The 17,759-nt window shown below is 25.9% G+C and overlaps 1 protein-coding gene and 2 long non-coding RNA genes across 4 annotated transcripts; 2 read left to right on the top strand and 1 right to left on the bottom strand.

Annotated features, from left to right (window-relative positions):
• The first annotated feature begins 12 nt into the window (after nt 1-12).
• On the top strand, nt 13-3,488 carry LOC126903950 (uncharacterized). Its single transcript, XR_007703641.1, has 3 exons — nt 13-2,185; nt 2,262-2,426; nt 3,070-3,488. It is a non-coding gene; the product is annotated as an uncharacterized LOC126903950 (long non-coding RNA).
• A 504-nt stretch (nt 3,489-3,992) lies between these two features.
• On the bottom strand, nt 3,993-17,389 carry LOC126903949 (uncharacterized). Of its 2 annotated transcripts, none has more exons than XM_050682539.1 (5): nt 17,208-17,389; nt 8,274-8,406; nt 8,078-8,215; nt 7,139-7,294; nt 3,993-4,247 (listed from the first exon to the last, which is right to left on the bottom strand). In XM_050682539.1, exons 2-5 carry the CDS (start codon nt 8,404-8,406, stop codon nt 4,219-4,221), a joined length of 456 nt encoding a protein of 151 aa, XP_050538496.1. In that variant the 5' UTR covers nt 17,208-17,389; the 3' UTR covers nt 3,993-4,218. The 2 variants fall into 2 exon arrangements, with proteins under 2 accessions (XP_050538496.1, XP_050538497.1); XM_050682540.1 differs by lacking the exon at nt 17,208-17,389 and adding an exon at nt 8,724-8,862.
• Nucleotides 9,646-10,756, top strand: LOC126903951 (uncharacterized). The gene is made up of 3 exons (XR_007703642.1): nt 9,646-9,741; nt 9,798-9,975; nt 10,544-10,756. It is a non-coding gene; the product is annotated as an uncharacterized LOC126903951 (long non-coding RNA).
• Nucleotides 17,390-17,759: the final 370 nt, after the last annotated feature.

Below are 17,759 nucleotides of genomic sequence, written 5' to 3'. Positions count from 1 at the left end.
GATGGAAGTTTTATTATTTGTTAGTTAATTAACTTAATTTGTTTCTAAAAAGTGTATTACTGAAGAATTGTTCTAATTTTATAAAAATAATATATATATATATATACAGAGTGGAACAGATCTAACTGACAACTCATATAACTTATGATCTACATAACATTTTTTTATTCAAATTTGTTTTTTAATTTGTAGATAGCCATTTTATAGATAAGTTTTAAAGAAAAATTTTAATACCAAAAACTCATACTTTAATCCAGTAGTTACGTTTATACAGCATTTTTAATTTGTTAAATTTTGATTTTTTTTTACAATTTTTCTATAGTATTAAAAAAGAGATGGAGTGATGCTATTGAATGTGATATGAGGACAGCTGATGTGGGAGATCGTGTCAAGTGGAAGTTTAGGATAAAGGTGGGCGATCCAAGTAGTTAGGATTAAGGCGAGATAGAAGAAGAAGAATAATTGCGAGTGTTCCGTGGTTAGCCAAGTTAAAAGTGATAACAGTTATTAATTTGTGTGATTCTTTCATTGTAATCATATTTTATTATAGGATATTCCTTGTTAGGAGATTTGATAATAAATGCACTTATTCACTATTATTCACGTTTAAATGTATGATATATGAACTTATTTACTTAAAAACTCAACATGTTTTAGACAATGTTTCTATAATTTTTTTTTAATAATCTTAATTATACTGCTACTTGTGTTTTTATGGAAAATTAATCGTGTACTGTTACTACTAAATAACATAATAAGTGTTTACTTTATATAATATCGACTAACATTTGATACCATAGGAAAAGGGTAATAAAAATAAAAATTTAACAAACTTAAAAATGCTGTATTAACGTAACTACTAATTAAAATAAGAGTTTTTGATATCAACATTTTTTTTTTAAAACTTATCTATAAAATGACTATCTTCAAACCTTAAAACAAATTTAATAAAATCTAAATTTTTAAAATATTTTTTGTAATTGCAAAAAATAACATAGAGCGTATATTAAATATAGTTCTATATTGTAAAAATTGATTAAAAAAGAAAAAATTATAAAATGTTATGTAGATCATAAGTTATATGAGTTTTCAGTTAGATCTATTCCACTCTGTATACATTCTATATCGATTATTTAAAAATAGTGGACTCCATGAATGTAAATACTGGGACCCGCACATCAGGTTTTTGCAGCATTGCAGACACTATTCAGTTTTATTGGATGCCTTTAATAAAATGATATTCAATGATGAAACTTCATAAAATATTTATATTATATAAATAATGTTGAATTAAATAATATTCTTAAATAATTTATACTGTGAGCAGGCCCGCATTTAGGGGGGGGCATTGGGGTCATTTACCCCGGGCGGCAAATTTTGAAGGGCGGCAAAAATCTTAATAGGTATACAATTTTTAAAAATTAATTATTTTTATTTAATTTTAAATTTTTTCAAACAGAACAATTTATTTTTATGAAACAAAAATATCTATTTCTAAAAAAAAATATTACTTTATTATTTTCTAATTTAAAACGTGTACAAAGATATAAATGTAAAAGAAAATATATCAAAGCTGTATAACAACATAGACTACAGTTAGTAGTTAGATAATAGTATTGATTATACATAGTAATTTTTATAATCAACAGCACTATAAATAAAGTAGGCGGCAATTTATTTGATTCATGTTTTTATCTAATTTTAACAAAGTATTGATATTTTCTCCCTTAAACTGGTTTTATGGATGTCGTCGGCCGTTGATAGTCGATTATTATTGGAATACTAAGAAAGTTAAAACACAATAATTTGTCTCATTTTTCACAAAATTACTATCTAATAATGTCACACTAATAATGTGTTATGTACAGACAGCTCATTGTGTTTAGTACTCGACTACAAGTGACCGAGTTAATATGTTGAGGTGTTTTTTTAGCTTCGATGCGAAGCTGAGAAGGTATTTTATTTGTATATTTTATTATTTAATAACGTATTAAAATGAGTGATGGCAGAAAACGTTTAAGTGGAAGTGCTTATAAAAAAGTTGCTAAATTAAAATTAGAAAAAGAACAAAAAGTCATTTCTCAAACCGCAAAATTAACTTCATTTTTTGGCAATCAATCTCCAATTCGCCAAGTGAAATAGAGACTACAGCTGAACAGATTTTAAATGAGTCTAGTGATAAAAAGTAATTTAAAAATCAAATGTTAACTTTTGTACGTTATTTCAGTTTTATATAAATGAAAAATTTTATAATTTTTTAGTGAACATCCTCTACATAGTATTTTTGAAACCATGGCAAATGAAAATCAATTAATTGAATATTCGGAATTATTAAATACGCCAACTAAAAAACCCAATCCAACACTTTTGGGGGGCGGCAAAATTAAGTACACCGGGCGGCAAAATTCCTAATTGCGACCCTGACTGTGAGCATTATTGAACAAATTTTTTTTCGATTTATCCTAAAAAAAAATTCTTTACAATTTCTTAAAATAAAAAAAATATATCATCTTTCAAAGTAATTAGTTTGAGTTCTACCAAAATTTTTGGGAGTTATTATTTCATATTTTATGGGCTAAGGCATTTAAGAGTATATTTTCATGATGTTTGTATATTAATACATTTTTTCTAATAAATAAGAAACAAAATTATTATTAACAATATTCCAAGACAATAGGATCTAAATTGACACAATGGTTTTGTTTGAAATATTAATAGATTAGTCTCCAGTTTTATAATAACCTATCGATGTCAATTTAGAAACAACGGATGATAATAATTGTAAATATAAACCATGTAGACATTTATTCTGAAAAAAATATATTACCGCTCCTTAAGAAAATTTCTAAGTTGTGCCTATCATATAATATGCTATGAGTAATACATATTATTTTTAGTTGTTCTGATCCTAATTCGACATAGAAAAAATATTTTAAAAATTGAAATTTTATTGCATATTTCATACATTTTAAGAGCATATTGTTCTGAATTTTAGACTATATCTGCATATTTATTTAATATTTTTATTAAATTCATAGTCACAGTTGTAATACAATCATTTTTTTGTAGGACAAGCTTTTAAAGCTGTCATTGAATATCCATTTGAATAACCAAATCCAACAATATAGTGTATATTATGGGCGTATTTAAAAATTCATAATGAAGGAGGCACGAACACAAAATTTGAATGGATAAGTTATCATAAGAACTCATTATGACCATTATTTTCTGTTGTTATAATCAAAGGAAAAGAAAAAACAATCAACATGAAAATTTGTATCAGTACATCATTGCTAATGGGTGGCAGGAAAATATCTCCCGTGAACCAGTAGAATATCGCAATACGCTATTGATGTTTATTAAAACAAAAATCTTCCATTGCATATTGAAAAATTTTTTTTATTGTTTTTATAAAATTATTTTCCACTAGAATTAATAGAAATTATACCTAAGATTTGTAAACATATTAGTAACATATTCAACACAAAACAAGCCTAAAAGACATATTACATTTTACAAGCTAAATGATTTAATTATTTGTTACATAATACAATACACGATTTATAATGCAGAAGTAATTGCAGAAAACAAATGCTTCTCTTTCGTATTGAATTTTTTTATATATTAGAAAAAATACCATAACAAGGTTTATTTACCTATGGAATGGTAGATATTATGTTTTGTAATTAACATAATAACTAATATATAGTATTCAATACTTTACTAGCTAATATATTTAATCACCAGAAATTATATGTATGTACATTAAATCTAATCTGATGATATTATACTACAAAACTGAATTATTTTTTTTTAATAATTTTATTCATACATTTTTTGAGTTTAAATTTTACGTAACATATATAGATAGTGTAAATGTATAATAAAAAATAAACAAATTACATGAAAACAATATTTATCTTATAGTAAAGAAATAATTTTTTTTATGTTAAAATTAATAGAAATTTTATTTAAATGAAAAATAATAAAATTAAGAAATCACAATTAATAAATATATTTCAAAAGAGTTCAGTTAGTTACAAGTTGTTACTATATTTTGGTAGAAAGAGTATATTTCGGTTGAATACATTTTTGATAAATAGGTATGTAGAAAAATGAAGATTGGGAAAATGGAAATGTTTAAACCTTAACGACTGTGTATATAAACGCATATCATATATAATAATAATATCAATGTATTTAAGTTCCGTAGAATTTTTACTGTCTGTTTCGATTCTGCTTGTTTCCTGTAAACATAAAAATCGCCCATTGTAATTATAAGTTAAATTTTTAACTAATTATATGTACTCATAGTCAAATTACAAATTAAGGAGGTTGTGAAAAATAATTANTTAATTATATAATAAAAATTGATCACTTGTGGCTAAATTATTAAGTAAAATTAAAACTATATTAAAAATATTATTAATTTAAAAAACTAAAAAATATTAAAAATATTAAACTTTTTTAGTTTTTTAAATTAATAATATTTTTAATATAGTTTTAATTTTACTTAATTAATTAGCCACAAGTGATCAATTTTTATTATATAATTAAATTATATTTAATTCTTCAACAATATTTTTTAGACACTTAAGAATTGTAAAAATGATGAACATTTCCAAAAAATATTTACATTAAGGTGAGTTAGGGAAGGTATCATTTTTCTGTTGCTTTACCCTTATATATTTGAAGTGATTTATTAAAACTAGCTGTCTTTATTATACAAGGGGTGAAATGGTAAAATTTTGCAGGTAAATAAATATTGGACGACAATTAGAAGAGGAGGAGTAGTAAACATTTTTATAGAAATTCCCCGAAGATAATTCTTAGAGTTTTACACCACTGTTAATATCAATTTCTGTAAATTTTTAGGAGAACAAGAACTAAGTTGGAAATCTCAATCAGTGCAATAATAAAACAAAAACAGACGCCTTAATATTAGCAAAACGAAAACATTTTTCACCGAATGGATTTTATTACATGAATAATACTACCAATGAGCTATTGAATAAAACCATAAACACAAAATCGATAAAATAGACTACTACCGTTTTTCTCCGTGCTCTTCATATATTTATTTATTAGTGCGGACCACATTCAGTAATCCAGTTATTCATAATTAGTACATGTAACGTTGTGATGATCCTCGCTTAATACGTTTCATGTAGTATATTGATAAATGTCATTAAATATTGGACACGATTGCTGTGATAAACAGGAAATTAGTTCGCTTTTAATAGTCTCGTCTCGTTCTGAGAGATTTATATCACCCACGACACCATAATTCATCAATTTAAATTGCATAATATAATTTTACAATTTTAGATTTGTGTCCTACATGTTTATAGTGTATAAAGTATGTATTTATTGTGCTCGAGGAAGTATCGCGTTACTCTCTAAAAATAAAGTAGTCTAATCTAAGGCGGCGATGACATCCCAACGAAATAACGGTAGCGTAAAACATAATTTTGTGAAATTATCTTATAGTTAATCCATTTTCTACAATATCCTGAGGCATATGCTGCTCATTGAAGAATATTTCAAACCTTCAATATTTATGCGAATTTTCGGTCTGTCGATCAATAAATATACAGTTTAAAAGTAATTAAAGGTAACTCTCGACTCGGAAGAGGTCTAAAGCGCAAAAATAAAGTAAAATTAAAGAAATAATTAACGTACAAAAATGGCAATATTCAAAACTATAAGAATAGAAATATTTTTTCGAGTGTATAATTATTTATCATTATTACATCTACTCCTTTGGTTTTTTTTTATTGAAAATTTAAAATAATGTGGCTCATTGGCTTGGTATCAAATATATAGTTGTCATTTCAAAAATTCGTATGTTTAATAAGTGTTTGCAAAAGGTAAATTCAGGTAATGCACAAAGTAAAAAAATAACAAATTTTTATTTAGTTTACACATTTTTGATCGATTTCGATTTGTCTATTGACAGAAGATAATTTTGTATGAAAAATAGTATTGGCATAAAAATAACAAGGTGGTTTGTAGGCATAAATGAAAAGGTAAAATGTTCAAACATTTTTATTATTTGTTTATTTAAACAACTTTATTTGAACATTTTCAACACTATTAATAAATTTAAATTAACCTATACGAATAATTTAAGGAGTTGGATGGATATACATAGATCAATCTGTATTGAGTAGAAACTATGTGATTATTACCTACTAATAGTGCTAAAGTTCAAAGATGAAGATTCAAGTCCAATGATAGACTTAAATTACTAATAAACTTCTGAAGACAAAATCAATAAAAATGTAATCATATTATTTTAAGTACTAATAATTAAAATTACAAGATCGTTTTCTTAAGTAATTTTTACAAAGGAACTTGCATTAAAAAAAATTACTACAAGTTTATTTTAAAATTCCAAAAATGTCACATTAAGAGACAAAATTATTAATTGAAAGCAAAAATAACTAACGAGTTATTCTAGTAAAATTTGATTAGAAATTCTAAAAATTAAGTATAATTGAAAAATTTAATTAATTAACACTACCTAAAGTCCACTTAAAATACAATTTAATATTTTCAATGATAAATAAATTTAGAAAAATAATTTTGAATACTCATTTTATGGAAAATTAAAGATATTGGTGAAATAACTCGTATATCCTCAGTTTTTAAAAATTCATTTTTATAAATAAACACCAGAAAATACCTTACACACGAGTGCAAAAAATAGATATATCCCATAATTAGTCAGCGATTTATAGCAAAAAATTCATCTTTTTTGTTACGTTTTAGCATAGAAAAAAATGATTTTTATAAAAAAAAACTTAGAAATTATTTGATAATTCAAGTAAAAATTTATGCCTTCTTTGTTTACTTTATTTTAAATTTTAAAGTAAAAAAAAAATGAATGGATCATTGAATAGGAATATGGAGTATTTATATTTTATTTAGTATAATTTAAATTATTATTCTTGAAAAATATAGTAATTAATTTACTAATGATGCAATAAAATTTTATCTCAATCAATGGTATTATTTATTTTAAATCTTATAATGTAATGGAATGACTTAGGTATATGCATATTCATATGATTAAAAATGATAAAGTCATGCTATTATACAGACATGCATGGAATTCCCTTTAGTCAAATATTACCTTTGTTACCCCGTCCCTTGCTTTTACATTTTTTCGTGATCTGTCTGGTCTTCTCGCAATTAGAATTTTCTGTGGATGGGTCCTTAAGTGTATCTGTTCTGATCATTTCATTATGTGCATTACAAGGACTCCACGTTCCCTTTGCATATCGGCATGCTAAAAAACACCAAATCAGCCCAAAACATTTACAAAAACCTTCATGCAAGAGTTACATTTACAAAGCTATGCAAGAATGTCATTATTGAAAAATGTGAACGCTACAAAGTTAAAACGCTTAGTGATTCCTTACTGTGATATTTGTGGTTAATTTAAAGTGTTTTTTAGTGTATTAAATTGCATTCACCTTGTATTATGTATTTGATAAGGTAAGATATAAAAATGAAAATTAAACTTTATGATGTATCTTAAATATATTTCAGCATAATAGAACAAAGCAGTCCTGAAGATGTAGAGGAATGACTCCAAATATTTTACCATTTAAATTAATAATATTACAATTTATGAAGTTTTCATAAAAAACAAAATCTTTGTTAAAAGAATCCCCAATTTTAAATGTTTAACTTTATTATACCGTTTCATAATTTTCCATTTTTCATGATCTGTGTTTTCAGATTAGTTCTCTTAAAATGAAATGTACATAATCTAAGTAAACTTTTTATTTGCAATCAACGACTGTTTAGTATTAATATGTTTATTAATGTGCTCTTTAAAAATGTTGATGGAAAATATAACTATAAAAATATTGGCGTTTATTGATTTGAGTACTTAGATAACTTAAGTAGTTAAAATTTAACGCGCTTCTATGCTCAACTCTTACAGATTTTATCATTTTAACTATTAATTATTTTTAGAATACCTATTAATCCAAAAAATACAAAATTGGCATGCTTACTATGAGATATGAAATTTGTAATTAGGGAACATTAGACTTTATATTACCTTTCTTGCATTTCTTTTCAATAGTTTTGATTTTTTCGCAGCTTTCATTGCCTTTTTTCAGAGTCAATTTACGGGTTTTTACATTAGTTTTATCGTCACATGGAGACCATTGAGACTTTTCGTAGTGACAGTTGGAATCTAAGCAAAAAATTAAATGTTTATTTTTATTTCGATTCACTTAATATGTTTGAACTACCTTTTCCACCATTAGCGGCTCTAACTTGGCGGGATAAAGGAAGGTATGACTCTTCATTATTTGCCACATTTGAGCTGACCAAAGAGATTGTCACCAATAACAAACTGAAAATGATGATACTAAAACACTTCATCTGCAAAAAAATTATATTCAAAGTAAAAAATAAAAAATAGACTGAGCTGCGTTTCTACAAAAATAAATGCGCAGTAAGAATTTTATTGTGGTATTCTTGATATTTAACATCGCAAATAAATTTAAAATTAAACTTGTATCAATGTACAAAAAATAAGAAGGAAATATTTAAAAAAAAATAATATCACCCTAATAACATTTTTAAAAAAATAATGTTTTTACAACGTTATTATAACACATTATGTTATAAAAAAGTTTTTATAACATTATTCTCAAAATGTTTATCTGTGTAACAATTAAAATAATTTTTCAAATCACCTTTTTATATTTTTATTAAAAGTACAACGTTATAATATTTATTTTATTAAAAAAAAATTAAAAATTGTTGATTTCACTGCGAGTCACTATTCATCAATGAATCTGAAAATCATTATTCCAGTAAATTTATATAAATAAAATTATAATGAGTGTGACCACAACGATCAGTACTATAAGATTGCGTAATCAAAAAATATTTTAGTAACTTGAAAATATGAGTTTGTTTCATTTTTATGAAGTTGTCATATGCGGTTTATAATAAAAAAAATAAATCACAAATAGACTGTAATCTTATTTTGTTCTAATTTGCAGTTGTTAAAAAAAATTGATCGAAAACGTCTTATTTTCTTTGTTTTATTTTTATTCTAGTAATTTACTCAAGGTTTTTTTTATCTAATGCTTGTTATAAATTATTACTCTATAATATAGATGAGATTTTTTTATTTGGGATCTTGTTTTTCAATTAAAAACTATAATTTTGATGTAAAAAAAATAAGACATAAAATAATTACTATAGTAATTATTGGTAATTACACTATATTTTTTAGAACTTAAATATTTCTAAGTAAATCTTATTAATATTATGCAAAAAGTTTTTTGTTGTTTGATAAGGCTGCTCACGTAAACATAAAAAATAATTCAAGAGTCAAAAGAGCTTTAATCATATCTAAGTGAAATACACCTGTCTATGGATTTAGTGCTGGCTATAACAAAAAAGGTAAGAATGAAATATATTAAGATTTGAAAACATTAAAACAAATTTTCTAACTAAATCCCATAATTTATTTATTTTATATAGAATGAATGAGTAGTGTTACAACAATACATAATTATGGAAAGTAGTATATATAAAAATGCTAAAATCATTAATTATTATCCATAACCTTGTCGTGCTACTACTTTTTAATTTAGTTTCCAAAATGGAACAGATGATCATAAATAAATAATGTTTTTTATATTATATTTAAAATATTTGTTGGGTTTAGTAATACATTCAAAATTTATAATCAACATACTGGTAACATATGTTAGTATATTTGTCTTATATAATTTAATATTTTTTTTAAATGTTAGAAGGTATACACATTAAAAAAAATAGTATTTAACTTCGGTTACGTCCAATGGCGGCATTACTTTATTTTCTGGGAGGCTAGTTTTTCACTCAAAAGGATTATGAGCAAAAAATTAAGGTTTACTTATTCAAGGAACAAAAGGGAAAAAGAACTAATCATGCAAAAAGAAGAACCATGAAGTACTACATGTTATTACAATTAAAATAAAATTTATCAACGTATTAAGATTGCCGTGTTTATATAAGTTAAAAAATAATTAATGAGATTAAGTTGAGCTTCTCTGAATTCTTTCTTATAAGAATTAAAACTGAATTCGTATCCATTTTATGAAATAAATAGAAATTTATATAACATTTTTTTTTTAATAATTCAAGATATTTTATTTTGAATATATTTTTTCAGATAACACAACTGCGTGTTAAATAAAATATAACTTAAGTGTTTGTACAATATTTTTTAGTTAATCAATTACCAATTATTTTGATAACGTCAGGCTAGTTTATACGCAAAACATTAATGTAATTTTTAATTACACGATTATTGAAGTTTGGGAATAAATACGTTTTTAAGTTATTTAAAATAACTGCGCGAAATAAAAATAATAATAATAACATATTAAACCATTTAGTTTAAAATTAATATTTCAACACTTTAAAGAAATCAAAGAAACTGAATAATTATTTTTCGAATAATTTACTATACTATTTTCTTAATCTATATTTTTATAAAATGTTTTACTCATTTCAGTGTATATTTCGAAAAGTAAACAGAAAATATAAGTTTATAAAATGAGAGACATTTTAGTATCATGTGGCATTTAAACCTATTCCACTTGGATGCGAACACGTAAAAATGATCGACAAGCAGATAAAATAGCACTTGATACTTGACTGTTTAAAAAAAAATCCGAACTGTTTGTTTTTGATCATAAAAACTAATAAAAATTCACTTCAAAATGTATGCAATAAATAAAATGCGTTAATTCAAAGTGAATGATGAGAATTTTCATAGCAACAGATTTTAGTGTATCATAATTTATTATAATAACTTAAACTCGGTCGTCTATTTTATACAATACAACTAGGAAATTAAAAAAAACTAGTTAATTCTTGAGGGAATTTTAAAAGTTTACTATTGTCTTCTGTATTATTTAAATTTATAAATAGATGAAAAAGAGATGTATAACTCATAATCTCTAAGAAAATGGTAGCGTCTGGCAATAAAGAAGTCGCGACTGTCAAAAAAAGTTTTGTCGCAGCAGATACAATGATAAACCGCAATATGTAATAAAAATCTATAGCCTAGTCTTGCAGAAGCACAGAGGATTGAATTGAATGGTTGCCAAGTTTATGGTTCATAGTCTATCTATACATGTTTTATATTACATTATAAAGCTGAATAATAAAAACATAAATGTTATCATTTTGAATTGTGTAAATAAGGGTAAAAAAGTTTTAAGGGTCTTAAGGCGGAAATAAATGTCTATTGCACATCCGTGTTTGAAAATAGGCTTTAGAAATGCCAAAAAAAAAATAAATTTGGAAAAACCACTAAAAATGTATAGAAGATGAAAAATGGTTTTTCATTTAGTTTTTCGTCCAAATAATTAAAATTAAAAAATCATTTATTTATATTTTACTATAATGTTATTTGTATTTTGCCATCAACTGTAATTCAAAATTGTATTACTTGTTTTTTCGTTGTAACAATAATTATAATATGTTTCAGTAAATAAGTACGACTGAGTTTCAAATATTGACAAATTCACTAACGTTTTGGTCTGTTGGTTATTATTCATAATAGCGCCGCGGAATAGTTGCATACATATAACTTATTGAATATTTAGTATCAAAACAATTAAAACGTACTGAACAGTAATTATTATTATTATCAGTAGTATATAGATGAAGAATAAGTAGTATATTTTCTATAGAGATTTAGATTTAGGGTTTCTGAGTAAAAATAAAAGTAGAAAATAACTTAATCTTATTTTACACTAGCATCATATTAATTTTATATGCATGTAGTTATTATTAACATATAAACCATAATTAAACTTTTATTATTTGAAAATAAAAAACCATCACAATATAATATATTGTGATAATTTTTTATATATGTGTATATATATATATTATATACAAAATGTTCAGTAAGTAAGGAAACATATGAATTGTTTTAAACAATGAGAACAATAGAAACCCATTTCCTTAATTACTCACACTCTATATAATAAACATATGAGTTTGTTTTGTTTAAAGGAACTTATTTTTAAATTGAAGTCAAGTAAGTTTTAATTTAAAAATATTAAGTAAACATAATTTTTATAGTGTAGCTGATCTGTAGAATTTGAATTAGATACATCAGGATAATCCTAAAGGCTAAAAACGTCAGTAAACAACATCGTTACCGTACATGGAAAGGAATTTAGTAACTGGTCAGTGGAAGCATTTGTGAGTGTAAAAAAGTAGTGAAATCCTGGAGTGGAATAATAATAGAAGGGACTACTCAAACAAACAATAAAAAGTATAAATCTCCGTAAATTATGAATAATCAACGATTAAAGGTCTATAGTTTTTACAAACTAATATTGTTGAAAAAATGTTAAAACAAACTAATGTTAATATCCAACCTAAATACTTATATAGAGTGTTCAAAAAATAAGGAAACAGGTAAATTGTTACAAAAAATGAGAATAATAGAAACACTTTTTCTTACTTACTGAACACTCTAGATATAGAAAACCCCACTATATTTAGAAAAAATAACGAACTTTTTGTCATTTAACTAATGTGTAGACATCAAATTCTACTAAATTTAAAATAAAATTAACACTTAATTATGCTTCAATATCTTTTTTATATTGGTTTAGTCATGCCAAGAAAAATATATTATATTTATTTAAATTTACTATACTTAAACATGAAATCTTTATCTAAATATAATTGTTTTCTATATAATTTTATAAAATCCCTTTCAATAATTACACTGTTGGAGGTTATTGGATACTACCTACTAAAATGACGATGATGGGGATTTTTAAAAATAACTCGATTATTAATACTTTGTAAAACGTCAATAAATGTACTACAACACCTCGCAATTCACTGCTACTAAATAATTAGAAAACAATGATTGTCATAATAGAATGACAAACATATTTTTTTTAATTTTGCATAAATTGATCGCCGTAATAGTATATTTCAAAAACAAAAAAATAGAGTTGCAGCGTCAGTTTTAATATTCAGCTGAAAATATGGAGAGCTTAAATTCGTAGAAACTAAAGAGGTATTTTATTTTTGTATTGTTGTCAGTTCAATTGTTATTTCAAAGACGCCGATGAGTGGAAATTATAATGTTCGAAAATTAATCCAAAAAGGAACGATTAGACTCAACAATATTAAATTGATTGAATTAATTAAAACGTTTCCTATTGGATGGACAACTGCATGTCACAGACACTACACCAATCGCGCAGTATTATTACAATACACGTTTAGTAGTCACGATTGTACTCGTTCAACTCACACTTGGTCATAATTTATATTACACCCAATTATGTACAATGCCTTGAACAATTTAAATATCAGTGCGAAATCCCCTCGGGATTAAGGCTCCGAATACCTTCAGAATTACCTTTGTAAACCCAAAATTCCCTAATGCATCGTTGTGATTTTCAGTATGCCAAACTTCATAGTTAACTGCACAAACATTTTGCTGTGGGATAATTACTGAAATAACTACAAATTGTAAGTTTTTTCAGCTAACCAAAACACTAATTAAAAACTTTCCGAGGTAACTTGAAAGATTATTTCATGGTCTGGTGGCTATAACTACTCTCGAAGTTCTGTAATTGTATTTAAATTTATGACAGTAAACAATCAGAATGTAAAATATTTAGTCAACGATCGATTAATTTTTAAGTAACAAACCGGAGAGCAGAGCTAAGTAAATCTATAGATTTTAACATGCTTCATACTGTTTGCATATTTAAATGTACCGAGTTGTCTTTACAATATTTAATTAGCAAGATAATTTTGAATGGAAATTTTTACCTTAAATAAGAACAGCACGAGGCTACTAAAACTAACATAAAGGCTCACATTAATAAAAAAAAATGTACGCTCGACTTGAATGTTTAATAGTTGGAAGATTCTTTGATGGTTCTTTTGAGATAAACTACGAAACACTTTTGAAAAATTATGCGAATAATGAAATCACCGAAGTTCCACATTAAATTTAATAATATTGTACTAAGTCGGATAATGCTCACGGTGAAATAAGCTCTTAAATAAACCATATTTTTTAATTTAAAGTCTTATTAGAAGTATTGTTTATACTTTTTTCCGCTAGGTAAAAATAATGTCAAAATAACTCTTGAATTTAGATATTTTGGTGTACTACTTTGCAAATCGCTGTTTATTAATCGAGAAGTTATGTTGAAATAAATGAAGGTATTATTGATTGTTTTTAAATGAATTTCTGAGTTTACTGCAGTGTCTATATCACAACTTGAATAGATGTTTAAGGTGATCTGAGGTCAGTGTATGTACCACATATTGGCACATTGTATGGTATAGAGACAACGGTCGTTAAACCATACGATACCTAAGGACGACACCTCAGGTATAAATATTATGATTGAGGCGCCCGATGATGAGACGGCGTCAACAGTGGGATGTCTATGAAGACGATTATGATCCTCTTCAGCACTTCATCAGTTTTTATTACACTATACGCTCATAACCTACAGTCTTAATACATGTTTATAGTTGGTTATTGTAGTATTCGGTCATCGTACTGCCACGGGTGTTCTTTCCACAATAGAACTTCAATGTGATGAATAGGCATTTGACTAAATCCAACAATGGCCTCATACATTGCGCTATTTGATTATGAGCCTAAGTAGACGAGGAAGTGTCGCCATTTTATTCAAAAGACAAATTGGATTCAGGTAGTATATTCACATTATAATGTACGTTTCCATTAAATTTTACAGTTAATGGCGTCAGTCCAGGAATGCCTTCGTCTGGTCGCACATATAGTACCAAACTGCGGTTTGTGTAGTAGTATGAATTAAATAGTGAGGTAATTAACATGGCGTTAATTCGCTAACAGATAACGACAGAATCAAAGTATTCGTAATAAAATAGCTAATAATATTTCAGGTGATATATCGTTAATTTTTTACTACTTCTCCTAGAAAAATAATATGATTTTGAATGGTGACATGAAATGTTTTTGGAAGATGACAGTTAAAGTTAAAAGTTTTTCTGAGAACTGTTAACTAAATTGAGCATTTTGATGATTCATATGTGCTGCAGACGACATTCGAGTAGGTATGTGTCATCACTGTCATCCTCTACTCTACACGACTACAAGATTCTTACATTTAGAACGTTTATAAGCCATGCCGTAATCAATTACGGACTCACATCTCACACGAGACCAATGAACCTCGTGGCTGCTGTGGCAGTCAGCATTAAAAGGATTATTGGTGCGACATGATACCAACCGAACTTGATTATATTTTTTCCTACGTCTGATTGATTTTCTCGGAACAAGTATTACTTTTAAAATAATCTTATATACAACCACTACGTTTTGATTTTATGACCGTCAAATGTGATTGAAATGAAAAACATCATTATAAATGTTTACAAGACGTTTAGCATAATATGTGTTGGAACGTCTAAACGTTCCATATATTATATAAAAAACATCAATGTTGCAGTATATTCAATATGTTTTTAGCAGACATATAAAACAAAATCGCTCTATGTCTATGGCTACTAATTTATCTTTTGCACTTGGCTCGTTAGAAAACATACTTGAACAGAAGACAAATATACACAACATTCTTAGTTCACGCACATGTACTGATTTTAGTTTAGCAATAAACGCGTGGGGGAAAGATAGGAGTAGTAAATCAGCAACAGTTCAGTAGCAGATGCTGCATTGGATAAAATGTTCATTATTGATGATTCTAAATGTTCAACACACGTGTTACTCACTGTAGTTCTGTACTAAAAACACGACGTATTTATTAGAGTATATTTATTGGAGTCGTTATGTTTTGCACATTCATACGGCCAATGTTCGTGAGATAATTTTTTGTTATTTGCATTTACCTCGGTAAAATTAATCATTTTCTGATATAATATTTTATGGATACCCATAGAAAACTAGAAGGGTTAAAAATGAACATACGACTCGAGGGATTTAAACATTTCATGGATATTAGTTGGTATAATATTTTTATTTAAATGTCGTCTGTTTATCAAAAGATTTAGAGTTTATAGTGTCGTAATTCAGAGATAGACAATTCGATATGATGCCAATAATGATTACTAGCACTGTACGTGATCATTATCATTGCAAATTATCAACTGTTTTACATATTACATTACCAATTAAAGACAATACCCTACAATAATTGAATTACATACTAGGACGAGAAATTGTAATGGAAAATGTTTAGCTATATTATTTTATCTGACTATGTTAACTTCACATTGGAATTGTGTAAATGACAGATAAAGGTTAAAAATGTTTACATTATTAATTTTCCGTTAGAAAGGACTATACTTTTATGAATACACGGGTACACAACAGTATACAATTGAACATATAATTTCATATATGATCTCTTAGAGAAATAATTGATCTTTAATTGAAATTATAAAAATTCGAACAAAAATTACTGTTACTAATCAATTCATTTTAAAAATGAGTGGCAAGTTAAAAAAATTTTTTGAACTTTTATGGTGTTGCAATCGAAAGTTCTTTTGTGTAATATGAAAAAATATTTATAAAAATCATTATTAATAACGATAAAAAATAATGTTTTCATACAAATGTAGTGTTCTATAATCTCTATATTTTTTATATTACACCAAGAGTATTACGTACAATTCAATTGGATCATTTTGTTATCTCAGTCTGTACAAATATGGGATATTATTTACAACGAATTTCTTCAATTGCAATATTAATACAATTAGATTAACATAAATATGCTTTACCAAAGTGAATTTGTTGAAGTTTGACACTTTACAGAATTCAACTAATTAAAATTAAAAATTTGTATATATCTTAAATGAAAACGTATTCATTTTTTTCAAGTTTTATAAATAATGCTTTTCTTTTTGTCATATAAATAAATAATAATATAATATAATAGGTTGATAATGATAACTACAAGAAATTACTTTAAATCATTTAAATAAATATAAATACTATAATAATTTTTAAGTTTTATGCAACTATTTATATTAAATAAAAAATTTAGTTTTAAAGAAAAAATATTTTTATGCACTCATATGCTTATAAATTGATACTATAATTTATATGCTTTAACTTAACTGGACTAACTGAATTATCTAATTTGTAAGATAGTACAACCATTTACCTTGTTATAAATATGAAGTAGAGATTATTGAAATTTTCTTGGTTTGATCGTCCGGTATTTTGAATTGATTTGTTTTTGTGATTATAAATTTGTCATGAGCTCATCACCGTTAACAAAGATGTTAAAATATTAGCAGATTGCAGCAGCGTTAGTCGACAGGCGGACATATACTGAGCCGTGGCATCCGCGCATTAGAGCTACAAGGGGCTACCGCCGCCTCTCGCACAGGCTCCATATTGATTTAATGCGCTCCAGGCGCACCAGTCCCACCTAATCCCGTGTAGAAACACTGCGTTGGATAGCTTATTATTATTATTTTTTGTTTGTTCATCTTTACTTTATCCTTTTCTCTTGTTTCTTTCACCGTGTTTTTGCTCTATCACCACTTTCTACACCCGATAAGTTGTCACTATCAACTTACCCCATCTTTTTTTTTTTTTAAAGGGGGAATGAACTTATATATTTTGACTCGCATTAATTCCATGACGAGTGTACAGGTTCATTCCCTATAAATAAACTGAAAATTGATTAGTTACCTAAAACGCGAAGAAG

This window comes from Daktulosphaira vitifoliae, unplaced genomic scaffold (genome assembly GCF_025091365.1).
Source record: "Daktulosphaira vitifoliae isolate Bord-2020 unplaced genomic scaffold, ASM2509136v1 Scaffold_4, whole genome shotgun sequence".
In the NCBI taxonomy this organism is placed as follows: domain Eukaryota; kingdom Metazoa; phylum Arthropoda; class Insecta; order Hemiptera; family Phylloxeridae; genus Daktulosphaira; species Daktulosphaira vitifoliae.
Note: the sequence above shows the minus strand (reverse complement) of the source record. Positions and strands in the feature narration are given on the sequence as shown.

Bases quoted from the DNA above. Each gene is read 5' to 3' on its own strand.
- LOC126903949 (XM_050682539.1), bottom strand. From the start codon at position 8,406: ATGAAGTGTTTTAGTATCATCATTTTCAGTTTGTTATTGGTGACAATC. The intron at 8,216-8,273 runs GTAGTTCAAACA...TTTTTTGCTTAG, and splicing joins AGCCGCTAATGGTGGAAAAG to ATTCCAACTGTCACTACGAA. The intron at 7,295-8,077 runs GTAATATAAAGT...GGTGTTTTTTAG, and splicing joins TGAAAAGAAATGCAAGAAAG to CATGCCGATATGCAAAGGGA.